Genomic DNA, 23,488 nt, shown 5'->3' with positions numbered 1-23,488 from the left:
GGGAAGTCCCTAGATTTATTCTTATATATTTGATTTTTTAAATGGTATTTAAAATTTTTACTTTTTACTTGAGTGTTGCTAGTAAGTAGAAATATAACTGATCTTTTTGTGTATTGACCTTGTGTCCAGAAACCTTGTTAAGTTCATGTATTAGTTCTAATAGTTCTATTGTAGATTCTTTTGGATTTTCAAAGTATACAGTCATGTCAACTGTGAATAGTGACAGTTTTATTCTTTCCTTTTCCAATCTTGATGTCTTTTATTTCTTTCATTTGCCCTATTGCACTAGCACCTACTTTAAAAAAAAAAAATCATCAACTAGAAGAGGTCACCCCTGGGGAGTGGAAGTGAGGTATATACTTTACTTACTTTTGTATTATTTAAATGATTTTAATGTTTTACTTTTATAATTCTATAAGCAATCTATTTAAATGAGGGGAAGCAATACACATTAGTTAGCAAAATCTAAGCAATCAAAATTTACAAAATAAGAAACAATTCCTTAATCCCACTGTCAAATATTTCCAGCTAATCTCTAGCCAGACAAAAACAGTAACCTATTTTCTTTTTAAAACATAAAGGTATCCTATCATAATTCTCCTCTGCACATTGATTTTTTTTCCCACATAAAAATACATTGTAGGGCTTCCCTGGTAGCGCAGTGGTTAAGAATCTGCCTGCCAATGCAGGGGACATGGGTTCGAGCCCTGGTCCGGGAAGATCCCACATGCCACGGAGCAACTAAGCCCGTATGCCACAACTACTGAGCCTGCGCTCTAGAGCCCGTGAGCCACAACTACTGAGCCTGCATGCTGCAACTACTGAGCCCACGTGCCACAACTACTGAAGCCTGCATGCCTAGAGCCCGGGCTCTGCAACAAGAGAAGCCACCGCAATGAGACGCCTGTGCACTGCAACAAAGAGTAGCCCCTGCTCACCACAACTAGAGAAAGCCCGCTCGCAGAAACGAAGACCCAATGCAGCCAAAAATAAATTAAATTAATTAATTAAAAAAAAATTTTTTTTAAATACATTGTAAACCATACAGGAAGCTCAACAAACTCCAAGTAAGATTAATTCAAAAAGACCCACACCTAGACACATTATAATCAAACCTTCAAAAAACAAAGACAATCTTGAAATCAGCAAGAGAGAAGAAAATCATCACACACAAGGGATCCTCAATAAGATTATCAACAGACTTCTCATCAGAAACTTTGGAGGCCAGAAAAGAGTAGGCTGACATATTCAAATAGCTCAAAGAAAAAAACCTATCAACGAAGAGTCTTATATCCAGCAAAACTGCCCTTCAAAATTAAGGGAGGGGCTTCCCTGGTAGCGCAGTGGTTGAGAATCCGCCTGCCAGTGCAGGGGACACGGGTTCGATCCCTGGTCCAGGAAGATCCCACATGCCGCGGGGCAGCTAGGCCCGTGAGCCACAACTACTGAGCCTGCGCTCTAGAGCCCACGAGCCACAACTACTGAGCCCATGTGCCACAACTACTGAAGCCGGTGCGCCTAGAGCCCATGCTCCTCAACAAGAGAAGCCACCACAATGAGTAACCTGCAAACCGCAAAGAAGAGTAGCCCCCACTCGCCGCAACGAGAAAAGCCCACGCACAGCAACGAAGACCCAACGCAGCCAGAAACAATAAATAGATAAAATAAAATAATAAAATAAATAAATTTATTTAAAAAAATTAAGGGAGAAATTAAGACATTCCCAGATAAACAAAAGCTGAGGGAGTTCATGACCATGACCTTCCCTGCAAGAAATGCTCAGGGGAGTCCTGAGCACTAGACAGTAGTAACTCAAAGTCATATGGAGAAATAAAGATCTCAACAAAAGTCAACACATGGGCAATTATAAACGCTAGTAACAATGATTTATAACTGCACTTTTGTTTTCTACATGATTTAAGATACTAATGTATTTAGAGAAAAAAAACAATTATTAGTGTACAAGCTAATATTACTATATCTTTGGTTTGTAACTCCAAATTTTGTTTTCTACATAATATAAGAGACTAAAGAATTTTTTAAAACTATTAGTTTATGTTTGGGGGGCACACAATGTATAAAGGTGTAATACTTTGACATCAACAACCAAAAGGGGTGGGGACAGAGCTGTAAAGGAGCAAAGTTTTTGTTTGTTATTGAAGTTAAGCTGGTATAAATTTAAATTAGAGTATTATAACTTTAGCATATTAAATGTAACCCATGGTAACCACAAAGAAAATAACTAAAATATATACACAAAAGGAAATGAAAAAGGAATTTTAACATTTCAATACAAAAAATCAACTAAATACAAAAGAAGACGGTAATGCAAGAAATGAGGGGGGAAAGTAATAACGCAGAATAAAAACAAATAGCACAATGACAGAAGTAAGTCCCTTCTTATCAGCAATTACTTTAAACGTAAATGGGTTAAACTCTCTAATCAAAAGACAGAGATTGGCAGAATGGAGAAAACCATGTGATCCAACTACATGATGTCTAACTTTATGAGAGATTAACTTTAGATCCAAAGACACAAATAGGTTGACAATGAAAGGACAAAAAAAGATATTCCATGGGGAGTTCCCTGGTGGCCTAGTGGTTAGGATTCCGGGCTTTCACTGCTGTGGCTCAGGTTCAATCCTTAGTTGGGGAACTGAGATCCCACAAGCCATGCAGCATGGCCCCACCCAAAAAAACTAAAAAATACATTCCATGACAATAGTAACCAAAAGAGAGTAGGGGAAGCTATACTGATATCAGACAAAAAAGGCTTTAAAATCAAAAAAGGTTACAAGAGACAAAGAAGGACATTTTATATTAATAAAAGATTCAAAACAGCAAGAAGATATAACAATTATAAACATTATATACCTAATGAAAGACCATTAAAACATATGAAGCAAAAACTGACAGGACTGAAGGGAGAAATAGTTCCAAAATAATAGTTGGATACTTTAATAACCCACTCACAATAATGCATAGAACAACCAGACAGAAGACAAATAACAAAATAGAAGTCTTAACACAATTAGATCTAACAGATACACACAGAATACTCTACCCAACAAGAGAATATTCTTTTCAACTGCACATGGGATTTTAACAGAACTGACCATATGTTAGGCTACAAATTAAGTCTTTAGAGACTTTGAAAGATAGATATTATACAAAGTATCTTCTCTAACCACAGTGGGATGAAGTTAGAAATAAATAACAGAAGGAAAACTGGAAAATTCATGAAATTGCAGAAATTACACAATACACTATTTTTTTAAAATTTATTTTATTTTTATTTATTTTTGGCTGTGTTGGGTCCTTGCTGCGGAGCGCCGGCTCCCTCCAGTTCCGGCAAGCAGGGGTCACTCTTCGCTGAAGTGCATGGGCCTCTCACCATGGTGGCCTCTCCTGTCACAGAGCACAGGCTCCAGGCACTCGGGCTTCAGTAATTACGGTGCACGGGCTCAGCAGCTGTGGCTCACAGGCCCCAGAGCACAGGCTCAGCAGCTGTGGTGCACAAGCCCAGTCACTCCGTGGCATGTGGGATCCTCCCGGACCAGGGCCTGAACCCATGTCCCCCGCGTTGGCAGGCGGACTCCCAACCACTGCGCCACCAGGGAAGCCCAAACAACACACTTTTAAATCACTAATGTATTAAGGAAGAATTCACAAGGAAAATTAAAAAATACTCAGAGATGAATAAAAATGAAAACACAACATGCCAAACTTATGGGACACAGTGAAAGTGGTGCTAAGGGAGGAAACTGATAGCTATAAGTACTTATATTAAAAAATGGGAAAGATCTCAAATCTACAACCTAACTTTACAACTTAAGAAACTAAAAAAAAAAGAACAAACTAAACCCAAACCTAGCATTAAGGAAGGAAATAATAAAAATAAAACAGAGAATAGAAAAACGATAGAGAAAAATCAATGACACCAAAAGTTGGTTCTTCAAAAAGATTAATAAAATTGACGAATCTTTTGCTAGATGGACTAAGGAAAAAGACGACTCAAATTACTAAAACTAGAAAAGAGGGACTTCTCTGGCAGTCTGGTGGTTAAGACTCTGTGCTTCCAATGCAGGGGACGTGGGTTCGATCCCTGGTCAAGGACCTAAGATTCCACATGCCATGTGGTGCAGGCAAAATATATATATATATATTCACTAGTGAATTCTACCAAACATTTAAAGAAGTAATACCAATCCTTCTCAAAATTTTCTGAAAAGTTGAAAAGGAGAGAACATTTCCCAACCCATTCTATGAGGCCAGCATTACACTGATACCAGAGCCAAACAAAGACACTATAAGAAAAGAAAAACATAGATATCCCTTATGAACACTGATGCAAAAATCTTCAACAAAAACCAAATGGAATTTATTCACGGAATACAAGGATGGTTCAACATAGGAAAATCAACCAATGTAATATGCCACATAAACAAAAGGAAGGAAAAAACCCACATGAACATCTCAACTGACACAGAAAAAGCATTTGACAAAATTGAACACCCTTTCACTATACGAACGCTCAGTAAGCTAGGAATAGAAGGAATCTATCTCCACATAATAAAAACCCACAGCAAACATCATACTCAATGATGAAAGACTGATAGTGATTCTTCTAACATTGGGAACAAGGTAAGGATGCCTGTTTTCACCACTTCTATTCAACATAGTACTGGAAGTTCTAGCCAGAGCAATTAGGTAAGAAAAAGAAACTGAAGAGGAAAAAATGAAATTTTTATCCAAAGAAGATTGGTAAAATTATTATGGCTAAGTTATACAGTGGAAAATTATGTGGCCATAAAAGGCCACACAGAAAAGTCATCCAAATTGGAAAGGAAGAAGTAAAATCATCTGTTTGCAGATACGATTTTTTATGCAGAAAATCCTAAAGATTCCACAAAACAATTGTTAGAACTAATAAGTGAATTCATCAAAGTAGCAGGATACAAAGTCAACACACAAAATTCACCTTCATTTCTATACATGAACAATGAACAACCTGAAAAGGAAATCACAAAAATGATTCCATTCACAATAGCATCAAAAAGAATAAAATGCTTAGGAATTAACTTAACCAAGGAGGTAAAAGACCTGTACAATGAAAACTACAAAACACTGCTGAATTAAAGAAGACATAAGTTAATGGAAACACATCCCATGTTCATGAATTTGAAGACTTAATATTGTTAAAATGTCAATACTACTGAAAGCTAGCTACAGATTCAGTGCAATCCCTATCAAAGTCTCAATGACATTTTTTTTTTGCAGAAATATAAAAACCCAACTTAAAATTCACATGGAATTTCAAGGCACCCCAAATAGCCAAAACAATCTTGAAAAAGAACAAAACTAAATAAGAACCTGCTGTATTAAAAAAAAAAAAAAGGAACAAAACTAGAGGACCCACACTTCTTAATTTCAAAATTTACCACAAAGTGGCAGTAATCAAAGGAGTATGGTATTAGCATAAAGACAGACATGTAGACCAATGGAATAGAATAGAGATCCCAGAAATAAACCCTCATGTATATGGTCAAATGATTTTTGACAAGGGTGCCATGACCATTCAATCAGAAAATGACAGTCTTTTCAACAAATGGTGCTATGAAAACTGGATATCCACATACAAAAGAATAAAGTTGGATCCTTACCTAATACCATATACAAAAATTAACTCACAATGGATAAATGTAAGACCTAAACCAATAAAACTCTTAGAAGAAAACAGAGGACAAAGCTTCACAACATTGGATTTGGCAATTACTTCTTGGCTATGACACCAAAAGCACAGGTAACAAAAGAAAAATTAGACAAATTGGACTTCATGAAAATTAAACAATTTTGTACATCAAAAGACACTATCCACAGAGTACAAAAACAACCCACAGGATGGGAGAAAATATTTGCAAATCATGTATCTGATAAGGATTTAATATCCAGAATATATAGAGAACTCCTAAAACTCAACAACAACAAAAAACCCAAACAACCTGATTGAAAAATGGGCAAAGGATTTGAATAGATATTTCTCCAAAGAAGACATATAAATGGCCAATAAGCACACGAAAAGATGCTCAACATTACTAATCATTGAGGAAACACACGTCAAGACTACAATGAAATACCACCTCACACCCATTAGGATGGCTGCTATCAAAAAACCAGAAAACAAGAAGTACTGGTGAGAATGTGGAGAAATTGGAACCCTGTGCATTGTTGGTGGGAAAGTAGATGCTAAAGCTGCTTTGGAAAACAGTGTGGCAGCTCCTCAAAAAATTAAAAATAGAGTTACCATATGATCCAGCCATTCCACTTCTGGGTATAAACCCTAAAGAATTGCAAGCAGGGTCTTAAAGAGTTCACCCTTGTACACCCATGTTTGTAGCAGCATTATTTACCAAAGCTAAAACATAAAAGCAGCCCAAGTACTCACTGACAGGTGAATGGATAAGCAAAATATGGTACCTACATACAATGGAATATTATTCAACCATAAAAGGGAACAAAATTCTGATACATGTTGCAATATGGATGAACCTGGAAAACATTATGCTCAGTGAAAGAGGCCAGATGCAAAAAGACCAATACTGTATGATTCTACTTATATGAGGTACTTAGAGTCATCAAAATCATAAAGACAGAAAGTACAGTGGTGGTTGCCCGGGGCTAGGGAGGAGGGGAGCATAGGGAGTTGTTGTTTAATGGGTATAGAGTTTCAGTTTTACAAGATAAAGAGAGTTAAGGGGATGATGGTGGTGATGGTTGCACAACAGTGTGAATACACTTAATACCACTGACCTGTACACTTAAAAATGGTTAAGATAGTAATTATGTTATATGAATTTTACCACAATTTTTAAAAAGTGGAAAAAAAAATTGAAATTCTAGAAAAGGTAAAACTAATCTATAGTGAAAAAAGCAGATGGATGGCTCAGGGCCAGAGGGGTGTGGTTGGGGTAGACAGCAAAGGGGCATGAGGGATCACTTTTTGGGAGAAAGAAATGCTCAGTGACTTGATTGTGGTAGATGTTACACAGGTGTATACATTTGTCAGAACTCATATAACTCTATTTGAAATGCGTGCATTTTATTTTATATAAATTATACTTCAGGACTTCCCTGGTGGCACAGTGGTTAAGACTCCATGCTCCCAATGCAGGGAGCCCGGGTTCAATCCCTAGTCAGGGAACTAGATCCCACGTGCATGCCGCAACTAAAAGTTCGCATGCCACAACTAAGGAACCTGCCAGCCGCAACTAAGACCTGGTGCAACCAAATAAATGATAAAATAAATAATTTTTAAAAAATATATATATATGATTCTCATTTAAGAAAAAATTATACCTCAAAAAAGTGATTAAAACCTTTATAACAGGGCTTCCCTGGTGGCACAGTGGTTAAGAATCTGCCTGCCAATGCAGGAGACATGGGTTCGAGCCCTGGTCCAGGAAGATCCCACATGCTGCGGAGCAACTAAGCCCGTGCGCCACAACTACTGAAGCCCGCACGCCTAGAGCCCGTGCTCCACAACAAGAGAAGCCACCGCAATGAGAAGCCCGTGCACCACAACAAAGAGTAGCCCTCACTCGCCACAACTAGAGAAAGCCCATGCGCAGCAACGAAGACCCAACGCAGCCAAAAATAAATAAATAATAAATAAATGAATTTTAAAAAAAACCTTTATAACATTAAGAGACAAAAAAATACACTGTGGACATTTCCAGTTTGACCTTATTATTTTTTATGGCCACATAGTTTTCCACTGTTTAACTGCGCCAAAATAATTTCACCAATCCTCTTTGGATAGAAATTTAGTTTTTTTCCCCTTCAATTTCTTGTTGTTGTAAACAATGTTTCAGGATCATCCTTATAGTCACATCTCTGTGCACTTGCCCAATTATTTCTTTAGCATAAATTCCCAGAAGTGGAACTTCTGGATCAAAGATATTTAATGACAATAGATAATGATACATTATGATCCAGAATCATACTAATTTACCCTCCCACCAGCTATGCACTAAGATTCCTACTAATCCCACGTTCTCACCAATGCAGCCTGTTATGTCATTATAATAGCTCCTTGCTTTGTTTTTTTCTTGATCATTAGTGGGATTGAGCACCTTTTCAATATCATGGTCACTTATACTTCTATGAATTATCTATGTCCTTTTTTCTATTTCTGTCTGGGTCCACAATTACCTGTCTGTGTCCATCATTCTATTTCTATTTCTATTTCTATTCATTTCTATTTCTTTCTTATTGATTTTAAGAGTTCCTTATACATTAAAGATATTAATGCTCTTTCATATATTTGCAAATGTTGACTCTTGGCTTGAGGTTTTCCTCCAACTTTATTTGTGGCATCTATTATTATTTAGAAATATTCAATTAAGGCAAATCTGTTAGTCTTCCCCTTTATGACTCCTGGATTTTATGTCTTGCTTAAAAAAAAGCCTCCCTTACTGAAAGAATATTTTAAAATATTCTCTCATATTTTCTTATTGTGTTTTTATGGTTTTGTATTTAATCCAAACTGAAGTTAAATTTTGCACTTAATGTGAAGTAAAGTTCAAAAAAATTTTTTTTCATAGGCTGCCCAATACCACTGACTTGAAATGTTATTTTTGTCATATTACCAAATTCCTTCATATGTAAATAATATAAATATATATTTGTTCCTGGACTCTTTATTATGTTCTATTGACTTATGTTTCTATTTTTGTGCTATCCCACCCTGTTATACATAGCTTAATACTAATGGAAGATTATATTCAAGAATGCAAGTTTGGTTTGATGTTAGAAAATCTATTAGCATAGCTCACAGTTTTGTTTTGTTTTTTTGTTTTTGGCTGCGCCACCGCAGCATACAATTCCCTGACCAGGGATCAGGTCCGTGCTCCTTGCAGTGGAAGCACGGAGTCTTAACCACTGGACTGCCAGGGAAGTCCCAGTGTAGTTCACGGTTTAAAGAAGAGATCTGAGGGACTTCCCTGGTGGTCCAGTGGGTAGGACTCCACGCTCCCAATGCAGGGGGCCTGGGTTCGATCTCTGGCTGGGGAACTAGATCCTACATGCATGCCTCAACTAAGAAGCCCACATGCCACACCTAAGACCTGGCGCAGCCAAAATAAATTAATTAATAAAAATAGAATAAAATAAAATAAAATAAAGGAGAGATCTGATATACATCAGTCCCGTTGCTCCCTCCAGTGGCTTCGCACCACACTCAAACGCATCCAAACTCCTTAGGGGAGTGACCAGGTCTCAAGCCCCTCTGAGCTTCCCTCCCAACCCCCTTTGTGAGCCCACGTGCTCATTCACTGCATTCCAGCAACTCTGGCCTTTTCCTGCTGCTCTAACACGCAGGGTATTTACACTTGCTGTTCCCCTGGCTCTCTGCATGACTCTCTCCTTCTCACCTTTCAGATCTCTGCTCATATGTAGCTTTCTCACAGAGTCCTTCCCTGGACACTGAAACTAAAGCACCCCCTCCCCCTGGACCCTGACCCTCTCCATCACTCACACGGTTTATTTTATTCAGGTACTAATCACCATCAGAACTGCCTTGCTTATTCACTTGCTTTCTTCTTTACTGTCATTATCCTCCACCCCCACCACACTCACAAGGTAAGAACTTTGTCTAATTGTTCACCTTTACATCACCAGTGCCTGGAACACACAGCAGGCCCCCTATAAATATCTGCCAGCTGGATGAATGATTGGAAGTAAATCATGCAATTATATCAATATTGCTAAAAAGTCTTTTGCTCATTTAACAGACATGCCTAAAACTTTTATAACATGTGTCAACATACCTTAAGAGGCAGGTAGATTATACAGCACAAGTGTTGCTGTCAGTGAAGCCTTGGTTTCTATTCCAACACAACTGCTTCCCACTCGTGGATCCTTGAGAAAGTCATTTAAACTCTCTGAGCCTCAGTGTCCTCATCTATAAAATGCGAGAAGTAATGGTAATGAGAGTTGTTACAAGGCGTAAATGAAATGATGTAAGTACAGTGCTTAACAGAATGTCTGAAACACAGTAAGCCTTCAACAAGTATTATATAATGTTACTTGAATGGCAATAAGAAAGGAGGAATTGAAGGAATCTTTTCCAAGAGGAGAAGAGAACTAATTAGAAACCGGTCACAAACATCAGGTCTAATGGTTTGGGCTAGAACCACTCCTGGGAGAGTCAGGAGTAAGAAAACGATGCCTGCTACAACTGCTGTCCTTCAACATTGCTGGGGGCAGCGGTGGGGCTGGACCATGCAGAGAAATTGTTCAAAATAAGAGATGAAATTATTTGCATTGCAGTAGTTCAAAAGCCTGAAGAGAGTTAACTGAAAAATGAGAACTAATGTGACTACTTAACATGTTGGTGGGATACAAGATAAAATACACAAAAATTGCCTTCTTTGACACCAACAAAATTCATAATAACAACAAGAACTATTTAAAAATACTTAGACACAAAGAAGAAATTGGCAAGATCTAGATAAGGAAAAATATAGTTTTAGCAAAAGATCTAAAGAAAAACCTCAATAATACCTCCATTAATCTGTGCACATTAACATGACTTAAACCAACACCCCATCCAGTTTTTTTCCTCCTTGGTTTTGACATTTAGAAAAATAAAATAAAACAGCCAGAAGGGTCCTGAAAAAGTGTAAGGAGCATGGCCTCACCCTGGCCTATTTCTGAAGTTCCCAGAATAGTTTAGTCAGCTCGGTTGGGCACCACCTACCTCAAATTCATTGCACTAACTCTTCAATATCACCGTGAACTGAATGGTTAGAAAATGCTATTTTACTTGTTGCCAAGCTTCTTTTAGCATTTTCCAGGTAGAAAGGTTCATCTCAAGTTAAAATGCCTGGGAAGCCCAATTCAAATCCAAGGTCAGCGAGTGTGTTGGATCCTAGGGGCTGTAGCCAGTGGCCCCCTCTTAAATGAATCACATTGGGACCCAGAGAGCTGCAGGGCTGGAGGGTGCGGGTCGACCTGTTTCAATGAGCTGCTGCCACCTGAAGCAGCAGGCATGACCTCTGCCCAGCCACACGCCCTGTTTTCTCCTAGACCCGTGGACAAAGGATGGCCGACCCCCGCCCCCTGAGTTCCTGGGGCCCTGCTGGAGGGGCTGCCGAGGGCTGGACATCCTGCCTGGGGCAGGTGAGGAGCGGCTGGGGGCGGGCTCAGGGTCCTCAAGTGTCCACCTTAGCTGACGGAGGGACACATGGGGGCGGCCAGCCTTGGCAACAGGATCCACTCCAGTCCCCAGGGAGGGAAAGGAACGCGAGCAGGTGGGGCTCTGCCTCTCAGCGCCTCGGCATCACTGTTCCCAGCAGAAAACAGTGCTGCCTGCGGGTCAGGAGCCTCTGTGCTTCCCAGAGGCCCCAGGAACACAAATGAAAAGTAGCTGAGTAGCTGAACCAGCTCTCTCTTCCCTTTTGGCTCCTCCTTTCTTTCTTTTTTTTCTTCTTAAGTTAATAGACGTTAGTTTTTAGAGCAGTTTTAGGTTCACAGAAAGATCAAGTGGGAAATACAGAGATTTCCCTCTACCCCCAGCCCACCTACATGCACCCTTCCCCGACCAGAGGGGCACACTGGTTACAATCAGTTGACTTACACTGACACGTCACTATCACCCAGAGTCCAGAGCTGACATCAGTGTAACTCGTGGTGCCATACATTCTATGGGTTTGGACAAATGTACAATGACATGAATCTACCACTGCAGTATCATACAGAGTAGTTTCAGTGCCCTAAAAATCCTCTGTGCTCTGCCAATTCATCCTCCCTCCTCGCCCCAAACCCCTGCCAAACACTGATCCTTTTACTGTCTCCATAGCTTTGCCTTTTCCAGGAGGCCATAGGATTGGAATCATACCACACGCAGCCTTTCCAGATTGGCCTCTTTCATCCTTCCCCTCTCGTGAGTGGAACTGTTCATAATCTCATCCTCTTTCCCAGGTTACAAATGAGGACACCACGGCACAGAGCACTCAGGTGGCCTGTCCAGTGTCACAGAGCCAGTAAGTGACAGAGCTCAGATTTGAGCCCGGGGCCCCTGCACCTGAGCAAAGCTCCTGGCATCAGGGACTACTGTCACCATCCAGGAACAAACAGCCCTTCCAACCCTGTCCCGGAGGCCAGATCAAGAGCCACCCGTAGTTCAGGGCAGGAGAAAGGGTGGGTCCCCATCCTGCCCATCCCTTGAGGCTCGCTTAGCCTGTCCCCAGGCCACTGATGGGCAGACAGAAGAAAGCAGATTCAGGCCCTCTCTCCACAGCTCCTGGCAGCAACCCCAGACCCCATGAGGAAGCAGGAGGTGCACACAAGCAGGGAGGCTGGCCAGGGCCACGGTGCTGGCTCCCCAGCCGAGCAGGTGAAAGCCCTAGTGGACCTGCTGGCCGGGAAGGGCAGTCAGGGCTCCCAGGCCCTGCAGCCCCCTGACAGGACGCCAGAGTCCCCGCTGAGGCCCCACGGCAATGGTAAGCAGACAGACAGGGATCCCTGGGCCCTATTCCCCTCCCCCACCCTCCCCTCCCCCACCCTCCCCCATCCCTCCCCTCTGGCTTCTGTCCAGCAGACTTGAGGATACAGAGGCACCGAGAGGCCCTTCTGAACAGGATGGGAGGCAGCCCTGAGCTGGGCAGCCCCTCCCCCAGGTTGACCAGCCTCCTGCTGGTGGAGGGCCTGATGGACCTGCAGCTGAGGGAACACGACTTCACGCAGGTGGAGGCCACGCGTGGGGGCTGGTGCTCCACCAGGACCATCGCCCTGGACAGGCTCTTCCTGCCTCTGTCGCGGGTGTCCATCCCGCCCCGCATCTCCATCACCATTGGGGTGGCTGGCGTGGGCAAGACCACCCTGGTGAGGAACTTTGTCCACCTCTGGGCCCGGGGGCAGGTGGGCAAGGACTTCTCGCTGGTGCTGCCTTTGACCTTCCGGGATCTCAACACCCATGAGAAGCTGTCTGCAGACAGACTTGTCCACTCTGTCTTCCCACACGCGGGGGAGACTGGCCTGGCGTCAGCAGCCCTAACCAAAGTCCTCCTCGTCCTGGACGGCCTGGATGAGTGTAAGACGCCCCTGGACTTCTCCAACACCGTGCCCTGCACAGACTCCAAGAAGGAGATCCAAGTGGACCATCTGATCACCAACATCATCCGGGGCAACCTCTTCCCAGGTGTTTCTGTCTGGGTCACCTCCCGCCCCAGCGCGGCTGGCCAGATCCCAGGGGGCCTGGTGGACCGGATGACCGAGATCCGGGGCTTCAATGAGGAGGAGATCAAGATGTGTCTGGGGCAGATGTTCCCTGAGGACCAGGTCCTCTCGGGCTGGGTCCTGAGCCAGATGCAGGCTGACAGGGCCCTGTATCTGATGTGCGCCGTCCCAGCCTTCTGCCGGCTGGTGGGGTCGGTGCTGGGCCACCTGCACCGCAACAGGCCAGGGCCCCACGACACAGAGCTGTGGCCTCCGAGGACCCTGTGTGAACTCTACTCATGGTACTTCAGAATGGCCCTCAGCAGGGAGGGGCAGGAGAAGTGCAAGGCGAGCCCCCGTATTGAGCAGCTGGCCCACAGCTGCCGCAAGATGGTGGGGACACTGGGCCGGCTGGCCTTCCACGGGCTGGTCAGGAAGAAGTATGTGTTCTACGAACCAGACCTCAAGGTGTTCGGCGTGGACCTTGCTCTGCTGCAGACCGCCCCGTGCAGCTGCTTCCTGCAGCGGGAGGAGACCCTGGCCTCCTCAGCAGCCTACTACTTCACCCACCTGTCCCTGCAGGAGTTTGTGGCAGCTGCCTACTACTACAGCGCGTCCAAGAGGGCCATCTTCGACCTCTTCACCGAGGGCGGCATGTCCTGGCCCCGGCTTGGCTTCCTCACGCACTTCAGGAGTGCGGCCCAGAGGGCCATGCAGGCCGAGGATGGGCGGCTCGACGTCTTCCTGCGCTTCCTCTCAGGCCTCTTGTCTCCGAGGGTCAACGCGCTGCTGGCCGGCTCCCTGCTGACCCAGGGTGAGCACCAGGGCTACCGGGCCCAGGTGGTCGAGCTCCTGCAGGGCTGCCTGCGCCCCAACATGGTGGTCTGCGCCCGGGCCATCAACGTCCTGCACTGCCTGCGCGAGCTGCAGCACATGGAGCTGGCCCACAGCGTGGAGGAGGCCATGGCAAGCGGGGGCCTGGCCGGGCTGACCAGCCCCCCACACCGCGCTGCCCTGGCCTACCTCCTGCAGGTGTCCGATGTCTGCGCCCAGGAGGCCAACCTGCCCCTGTACCTCAGCCAGGGGGTCCTCCAGAGCCTGCTGCCCCAGCTGCTCTACTGCCGGAGTCTGAGGTGGGCGCCAGGGTGGGGCTGTGTGGGGCGTGTGGGCAGAGGAGAGAGTGGGGACCTGGAGGGCTCCTCCCCTCCACCACGTCCCTCTGTGTCCATGTCCTGGGGCTGCTGTAACAAAGGACCACAGCCTGGGTGGCTTAAAATGACATGTTATTCTCTCCCAGTTCTGGAGGCTAGAGTCTAAGATCAAGGTGTCAGCAGGGCTGTGTTCCCTCTGAAACCTGTAGGGGAGGATCCTTGGGTCATTCCTGGCCTCTCCAGCCTTCAGTGTTTGCTGGCAATACTTGGCTTGTAGACGTATCACCACAGTCTCTGCCTCCGAGGTCACACGGCCACCTTCTCCGTGTCTGTCTTCATGTAGAGCTCTCCTCTCTTGTGAGGACACCAGTCACACTGGGTTACAGGCCACCCCACTCCACCTCATCTTAACTCATTACCCTGCAATGACCCTATTTCCAAATAAGGTCACATTCTTGAGGCACTGGGGGGGTTATGACACCAACATATCTTATAGGGGGACACAATTCAACCTACAATACCCTGTAAACCATCCCAATGCTGACAGGCCACACCCATTCACTCCACTCTCAGCCCATCACCCTCTGTCCACTCTCTGGACCTTGGCGGAGGGAGGGGAAGGCTTAGGACAAGGGTCATTCAGGACCTCAGAGTAGCTTCTACATCCTCAGAAGGAGGAGAGCTAGCAAGTGGTGTCCTGCACACGCATACAGACTGCGGGGCTGCTGGGAAGACATCCCTGTGGGTAGGAAACCCAGGGTTTACACCACTGAGCCTCCCAAGTCACTCTTGGAGGAAAACTCTGAGCATGTGGGTGTGCTGGCACGGATCTCCGAGCCTCACAGTGGGGGCTGCACTGGGATGGAGAGGAGGGGGAGGGAAAGGATCTCAGCCTGGGTGTCTGTGTAGCACCCCCTCTGCTGCCTTGATGCCAGCCCTCTGCCAGGGGCCTCATCCCACCTGCCCATGGGCGGTGGGACTGTTCATTATTGCTGTTCCTCCTGACCAGGCTGGACACCAACCAGTTCCAGGACCCCATGATGGAGCTGCTGGGCAGTGTGCTGAGCGGGAAGGACTGCCGCATTCAGAGGATCAGGTAACACCGACCCAGGACGCCCTGCCCAGGCTGCCCACCTGTCTCTTGGTGTCCGGGGCTCTTTTCACATCCTCCTCTCTGCTCAAATGGCCAGGGGTGCTTTCAAAGTGAGGTGTCTTTGAGGCGTGTGGCTCAGGATGCAGGCTGCTTGTTTCTGCTCATTCCAGAAAGTTCCAGAGGCTCAGGTACCTCATCTGTAAGAAGAGGGAAAGGATACGGTATGGGTCAGATGCTATCGTGGATACAGAACCATTTCTCCAGATGCTGTCTGTGCGGACATACCGCCAAGCCTGATTTACTCTAAATGCCTCACAAAGTTTGCCCTCAAATGGTATTTTGAGCACAGGATTGCATCTTTAAATAACACCCAAATTTTTAAATTAAAAAAAATTAATATTAATTAAAACAATTTTAAATTTAAACATTGCATCTTTAATAACATAATTAGATAGAGTTTATATGCTGACTGCAGAACAGATCTATGTGCTAATGAAATCACTCCTACATTGGGTTGGCCAAAAAGTTCGTTTGAGTTTTTCTACATCACCTTATGAAAAACCCGAACAAACTTTTTGGCCAACCCAATAACATCCAAGTGTGAGTTAACACTCTGATTCGTAGTTGAATCGATGTGATGACCTGAGGGTGGCTTTAGGAGAACTAGGGAGGTGAGTTTAGAGAACAGGACCCAGAGAGTAATTTTTCATCCTCACACGTCCTCCAGCTTTTGAAATAATCTTTATCTGAGGAGACAAGAATATAGCATGAGTCCGGAGCAAAAGTAAGTCTTTGAGGATAGTGGTTAGAGTAGTGGTGAGCTCCACGTGACCTTGGACAGACACCTCTGTGCCTAAGAAGGGTAAACGGTATGGGTTCAGGGGTCCCCATGACCACCCTCAGGTTCAGTGAACTCACAGAACTCAGAAAAGCCACTATACCCACAGTTACGGTTCATTACACTGAAAGGATACACATTAAAATCTGCAAAGGGAACGGCCCTTGGGGCAGGGTCCCAGAGACCAGGCCAAGCTTCCAGCCGCCCTCTCCCAGCGGAGTTGAACAGAGAGTGCTTCCTACTCCCAGAGACCATGTGTGACAACACACATACGGAGCATTCCAACCAGGGAAGCTCACCCAAGTCTTGGTGTCCAGGGTTGTTACTGGGGTTTGGTCATGAAGACACACCTGCCCACCGCATGCTGACCTTAGTCTCCAGCCCCTCCAGAGGTCAAGCTGACACTGCATGACCATAAATCCCACTGTGAGATAGACTATCCATCAAGGCCCAAGGCCCCCAGGTAAACAGAGACATTCCTACCAGGCAGGACATTCCAGGGGCTTAGAGGTCACCTCTCAGGAGCAGAAGCCAAAGTTAATCCTTTACTGCACACTGCCTCTTAGGGTTGCCACGAGGCTACATGAGTTAATTCACGGAAAGTTCTCAGGACAGGACAGCCACAGAGGAAGCACCGTGTAAGAGCCAGCTGTTAACTAGCAGGATCCTCTGGTTAGCCAGAAATGTAAATGCAATCTCTTAGAAAGAAACAAAATGACAATTTCTCATTATGAATATAGCTTCCTTCATGAGAACCTTCAGCAAAATAGCCAACTTTCAGTGTTTTGCTTAAAGGAATCTAGATAGTACTCAGAGATTTTTCTGAACAAAGCCCAAAACTTCTCTGGCCACACGCTCTCCTTCACCTCTCTATAGTTGGTCCTCAGTGCCACAGCCCTGTTTGAAACGTCCAAGGCATCCTTCATAAAATATTTTTTATAAAATGTTATAAAAGTCCTGGGGGTAGGGGATGGGGACAGAGGCTCTCTAGAAGCTGAGAACAGTTATATAGAAGGTGGTGGTCTGGATGAACAGTCTTCAAACTTTTTTTAAGCGACAGAACACTTTTTAAAAGTGGCATATGAGGGACTTCCCTGGTGGCACAGTGGTTAAGAATCCGCCTGCCAATGCAGGGGACATGGGTTCGAGCCCTGGTCCAGGAAGATCCCACATGCCACGGAGCAGCTAAGCCCGGGCACCACAACTACTGAGCCTGCGCTCTAGAGCCCGCAAGCCATAACTACTGAGCCCACGTGCCACAACTACTGAAGCCCGCGTGCCTAGAGCCCGTGCTCCGCAATGAGAAGCCACTGCAACAAGAAGCCCGTGCACTGCAACGAAGAGTAGCCCCTGCTCGTTTCAACTAGAGAGAGCCCACGCGCAGCAACGAAGACCCAATGCCGCCAAATATAAATTAATTAATTTAAAAAAAAAGTGGCATATGAGGCAGAATCCCAATTAGGCAGACAAAAGGGGGGGCTGCTGGGATTGAAAGAAGTGGGGGGCAGAGCCTAGGCACTTGGTTTCCCCTCAGCCTCCTGAAGCTTTTCTGAAGAAACTTAGGGGCCGTTGAAACATAGCTTGAAAAGCACTGGGGATTCCAATTGTATCCCATGGGGCTGCCTCACATGTTAAAATGCCTAAGAAACTGTAAAGAACCTCAACAGATATCATTTCTCAAACTGGGTGTATGAAGCAACATTAAGTGGATCCCCAGCGTGTTCCTGGAATGCCTTTTTTTTTTTTTTTTTTGGCCACACCACGTGTCTTGTGGGATCTTAGTTCCTTGACCAGGGATCAAACCCACGCCCTCGGCAATGAAAGCACAGAGTCTTAACCACTCGACCACCGGGGAATTCCCTGGAATGCCCTTTCAAGGCAGACACAGATGTACATTTTGTTACTTCAAAGTTAATTTTATAATAACTCTACCATTTTCGTTTCTTGGATTAGAGAAAGGGCTGGGGTCAGGGGTGTGCTGGAACCGACTTCAGCCACCAGTTCATGAGAGCTGATTGTTACATTTTCAGAATTTTTACAAGCTGAGAGTGCTTGAAATTGGCCATGATGGGAGTATTTACACCATGGAAATTAGCCAACCCAACAAATCATGATTTTTGTATTCTGTTTTTTCCTGACAGCTGGTTTTCCAGCACACCCCTGGCTGGGAATCCCATGGTAGTCTTCAGTAATTGCCCGTACCCTCTGCTGTGCTGTTGGGGTAGAAGCTGTTGTGCTGGATTCTGAGCATACTTTCCCCTGGGACCCTCTGCTGGTGTGAGGGTCTGTCCGCCCACTCTGGCCCTACCTTGCCCATCTCAGAGGCTTTCCTGGGCCTGGCTTACCTGATCTCCACCTGAGTCCAGGCCCTGATGATGCTACGGTGGCTGACGGGTTTGGATCCCAGGCCTCGTGTTGCAGGATAGGTGGCAAGATTTACAGACCTTCATTAACCACTCCTCTCCCTCTCTTTGGGCAGCTTGGCTGAGAACCAGATCAGTAACAAAGGGGCGAAAGCTCTGGCCAGATCCCTCCTCGTCAACAGAAGTCTGACCACTCTGGAGTAAGTAGGACCCTTCACCCCTGGGACAGGGAGAGAGTGTGAGCCATCCTGTGAAGTCCCCTAGACCACACTCTTCTCAGCATGGGTTGGAAGGACAGCTGAGCAAGCAAAGTCTTGACTCCTGCTCAGCTGCTGGGACTCACCCAGTGAAGCGCCAGAATTTTGGCCTTGAACCTGGTGTTACCATCTCCTCTTCACACTTGGCCCAAGCCCACTAGTCCATCAGATCCTGCTTTCTTCTCCCCATCACATGGGGCCATCTTGGGGAACTCCTTCCTTGATCGCCTAAATAAGGATCTCTGCCCCAGTTCTACCGAACGTGAAATCCTAAACCCTGATGCATTCTTTTTGAGGAGCATGGATTTAAAGGTCCATGTAACTTCTGTTCCTCCTTCCCTCCCTGGGAATTGGCTAAAAGAGAATGGTTCTTCCTCTCTCTTCCTCTGCCAGCCTCCACAGTAACTCCATTGGACCTCAAGGGGCCAAGGCACTGGCAGATGCTCTGAAGATCAACCGCACTCTGGCCTCTCTGAGGTACGTGTCACCCGCTCCCTGTCTCTCTGCCCCCAGGAGGCAGCCCAGAGAACCCTCTCATCAGGTGCCACTCATGGAGTGGGAGGTAATTCAAAATGGCGGCCATGAGATACTGGCTTCCACCCAGTGAATGCCAGGGGATCTTGTATCCTAAGCAAGTTTCTAAGTTCAGCTCTTCCCTGGTCATTGTGCCTGTGTTTATGGCCTGAACAGGGGATGGAGGAGAAGAGGGGAGGAGGTATATGGAGGTTTGAAGGACAAAATAATCTATGAGGAAAAGCTCTTGTCCTCCATTGAGTAGGAAATCCCCAAGGCCATGGCATCAGAATGATCCCCTGCGGTGTTTTCCAAGACACTGAAATCCCATCTTCCAGATGGTTCCTATGGTGTGGTGTGGTTTGCTGGGCTCCTTTTAGGGGCCAGTGGTTGTATCCATCCTTAGCGGAGTGTGTCCTGTCATTTTGTTTTGTTTTGTTCATTTATGTATTTATTTTTATTGAGGCAAAATTCACATAAAATTCACCATTTTTTTTAACAATCATCTTTTTTTTTTTAAACACCACTATTTTATTTATTATTTATTATTTTTTAATTTTTTTGGCTGTGTTGGGTCTTCGCTTCTGTGCGAGGGCTTTCTCTAGTTGTGGCAAGCGGGGGCCACTCTTCATCGCGGTTGCGTGGGCCTTTTCACTGTCGCGGCCTCTCTTGTTGCTGGGCACAGGCTCCAGACGCGCAGGCTCAGTAGTTGTGGCTCATGGGCCTAGTTGCTCCACGGCATGTGGGATCTTCCCAGACCAGGGCTCGAACCCGTGTCCTCTGCATTGGCAGGCAGATTCTCAACCACTGCGCCACCAGGGAAGCCCAAAATTCACCATTTTAAAGTGTACAATTCAATGGCATTTAGTACATTCACAGTTGTGCAACCAACGCCTCTATCTAGTTCCAAAATATTTGCATCACCCTAAAAGGAGACACTATACCCATTAGCAATCACTTCCCATTCTCCCCTCCCCTCAGCCCCTGGCAACCACCAATCTGCTTTCTGTCTGTATGTTTACCTATTCTGGATATTTCATACAAATGGAATCAAACAATAAGACTTTTTGTGTCTATCTTCTTTCACTTAGTATAATGTTTTCAAGGTTCATCCACATTGTAGCATGTGCCAGTATTTCATTCCATTTCATGGCTGAATAATATTCCATTACATGGACAGACCACAATTTGTTTATCCATTCATCAGCTGATGGACACTTGGGTTGTTTCCACCTAGTGGCTATTGTGCTGTACACATCTCTGTACAAGTATTTGAAGACTTTTTTTCAATCCTTTTGGGTAGATATACGTAGGAGTGGAATTTGCTGGGTCACCTGGTAACCCTATGTTTAACCTTTTGAGTAACTGTCAAGACTGCTTTCCTCAAAGGCCATACCATTTGACATTCCCACCAGCAGCCGATGAGAGTTCCAATTTCTCCACATCCTCACCAACACCTGGGTGCTGTGGCTTTTAGCTGTAATTGGGACTATCGATGACCTTGTCATTATGATCTAGATACCATGGGCACCTTGTCCCCAGTCAGCAGGCAAGTGCTTAGAGACCCAGAGGAAAACCTAAGGCCAAAGCAGCAGTGGGAAGGGCCAGTTGTTTCCCCACTTCCTGGGTAGTGAGGGTGAGGGCATGCCAGGCACCCTCCTATGCTCCATCAGTGATGCACCTCTTTGCTTCCACAGCCTCCAGAGCAACAGGATCAGGGATGACGGTGCCAGGTCCATGGCTGAGGCCTTGGCTGCCAACCGGACCCTCTCCGTGCTGCAGTGAGTGGACATGCTGGCTGGCAGAGAACGTTTCCTCTTCTCTCTTCTCCTCCAAGGGCCTGTCTGTTTTCTGCATGGAGGGATGGATGGGACAAAGCCCTGAGGCTTTCTGATCCATCTGGCTGGCCCCTGGAAAACCTGATGTCCACTGCTTTTCCAGAGAACAGGTGTGGGGGAAATAATTAAAAATAAAGCCTCCTGCCAACCCAGAAAATCCTCTCCACAAATGTAGAAAAGTACGAAACAGCTTAATTCCTGGAATAAGCATTAAGCTAGCCTGCAATGAGCATCAAAGGCAATCCACCAATGGGATGGCAAAGACAGAAAAGAATCTCACCCTTTCCTACAGTCGAGCAGATACAACCCATTACATAAGTGTTTTCAAGAAAAACCACAACTTGCCCTCAAATAAGAGGACTGGACAGAACCATTTGTCACACTTACCTTATACTAAATTTGCCTGTTATTTGGGGGTAGCCATCTGTGTTTGCCACCTGCCTTTATCCCAAGGAAAATGAAACTTCTCACATCTTTATGACCAGCAGGTACTTACAGCTTGGAGCAGGTGTTCTCTTACTTGATGTGCACAGCTCAAAGAGATGGCTCCAAGGCCCTTACAAAAGATATTCCTAGGCTATAAACTTGCCAAGAGGTTTACTTCTAGCTCTTAAAAAGATTTACATACTCTCAAAGGGACAAGGAAAGGATTTACAATCCCAAATTTTCTCAAGGAAATACTCTAAGGGAGGGGAGGGGAGGGTTTTTTTTTCCCTTTGTAACCAGGGAAAATTCCATTTTGTTTAGAGTGTACTTAGCCTCACACAGAAGAGGTCCTGCCCTGCCTGTCCTTCTAGGATGAGTACAGGGGTTCTCCTGTAACATCTCCCTCCTCCAGATTTAGTATAAGAGGAAGAAGCTTTTGAAGACGAGGCACCTAAGTGAGGGTCTGCCCTTGGGAGGACTGTAGGGTTGCAGGACAGGCTGCTGGCTGGTCTGGATGGAGGCAGACTGCTGAGTGTTGAGAAGGCTGGTCAGGTGAGGGGCCAGTGGGACTTGCACGTGGAAATCTCCAGTTTGGAGGTTGCTGGATATTAACAGTGTCCGCTGGTCACTGCTTTCTGGCCCCTGAAGGGAAGGCCCAACGGTTCTTGTCTCTTAACTCTTCACATCAGTCTATTAGCAACACTTTGGCAACAATCCACAGACCTTTCCTGGAGACCCCTCCCCCCATGCTGCGATAAACAGAGACGGCACTTGAGTAGTCTCTGACCTCTCACCTTGAACCAGACTGTCCTTGGCCTGGGAATGGTTGTGACCAGCTTTGCTGAAGGACCCCTCTCCTACAGCCTGCAGAAGAACAGCATCGGGCCAGTGGGAACCCAGCAGATGGCAGATGCCCTGAAGCAGAACAGGAGTCTGAAGGAGCTCATGTGAGAAATGCAGAAGGGCCAAACTGGTATCCTCCATGCCTGCCACAATGCCCAGCCCATCACAAATATTTGTGAACAAGGGGTTGGATGGATGGGTAGATGGATGGATGAGTGGGCAGATGAGTGGGTGGGTGAGTGCAAGGATGGATGAATGGATGAGTGAGTGAGTGGGTGAGTGGATGGATGAATGAATGTGTGGGCACAAGATAGCTGGCTTTGGACTCCAAAGCCCTGGACCAGGAGAATGGAGATCCAGATTCCCAGGAATGAGTGAGCCCCAACTGTCTCAGACTCACATTTACTGTCTTCCCAGCTGGTAGAAGAAAACACCATCCCAGCCACCTTCACATAAAGTATCACAAATACCCCTCACTAAAGAGTTGGCCCTGCCAACCCTGCCAAGGAATCAAGAAAGACTTTGCTACCTTGATCTCTTACAGAGGCTACCCACCAACCAGCCTCAGGCAGAAGAAACTGTGCCCTGGGCACCCTTGAGACAACAGAGACAGCCCTTCCCTGGAGGGCTTCCTGGACTCTGATCCCCCAGCCTCGCCCTACCAGGCTGCTCCACCCATGTCCCATCTCTTGCAGGTTCTCCAGTAACAGCATTGGCGATGGAGGTGCCAAGGCCCTGGCGGAGGCCCTGAAGGTGAACCAGGGCCTGAAGAGCCTGGAGTGAGTCTCCAGGGGTGGCTGTGGGCAGAGGGTGACTCCCCACCTGGGTTCCCATCCAGCAGGTGGGTGGGTCCTGGAGGAGGGCTGTCAGTCAGGACCACTTCCCTGTCAGAACCCAACCAACCACCGACCCTGGGCATACTGTGATCTTAGTGTCTCTCCCTCCAGC

The 23,488-nt window shown here is 45.8% G+C and overlaps 1 protein-coding gene and 1 long non-coding RNA gene across 2 annotated transcripts in view; one reads left to right on the top strand and one right to left on the bottom strand.

Moving 5' to 3' along the window:
- Positions 1–2,796: 2,796 nt before the first annotated feature.
- The window catches only part of LOC309614200, a 25,193-nt gene continuing 4,501 nt past the window's right edge, over positions 2,797–23,488 (bottom strand). Inside the window, exons 2-3 of the long non-coding RNA XR_014236069.1 lie at positions 15,504–15,659; positions 2,797–9,961 (exon numbers count right to left, since the gene is read on the bottom strand). This is a non-coding gene — a long non-coding RNA (uncharacterized lncRNA). The remainder of the gene's footprint in view (positions 9,962–15,503; positions 15,660–23,488) is intronic.
- Positions 12,295–23,488, top strand: part of NLRC3 (NLR family CARD domain containing 3) — a 24,399-nt gene continuing 13,205 nt past the window's right edge. The window contains 8 exon segments of the mRNA XM_082362239.1: positions 12,295–12,508; positions 12,511–14,351; positions 15,379–15,465; positions 18,780–18,863; positions 19,314–19,397; positions 21,131–21,214; positions 22,561–22,644; positions 23,236–23,319. Coding sequence (XP_082218365.1) covers positions 12,326–12,508; positions 12,511–14,351; positions 15,379–15,465; positions 18,780–18,863; positions 19,314–19,397; positions 21,131–21,214; positions 22,561–22,644; positions 23,236–23,319 — 2,531 coding nt within the window. The 5' untranslated portion in view covers positions 12,295–12,325.

The sequence above is a fragment of the Balaenoptera borealis genome, assembly GCF_965194805.1.
Source record: "Balaenoptera borealis genome assembly, chromosome: 16".
NCBI lineage: Eukaryota > Metazoa > Chordata > Mammalia > Artiodactyla > Balaenopteridae > Balaenoptera > Balaenoptera borealis.
This window is presented reverse-complemented; position numbering and strand designations above follow the sequence as displayed.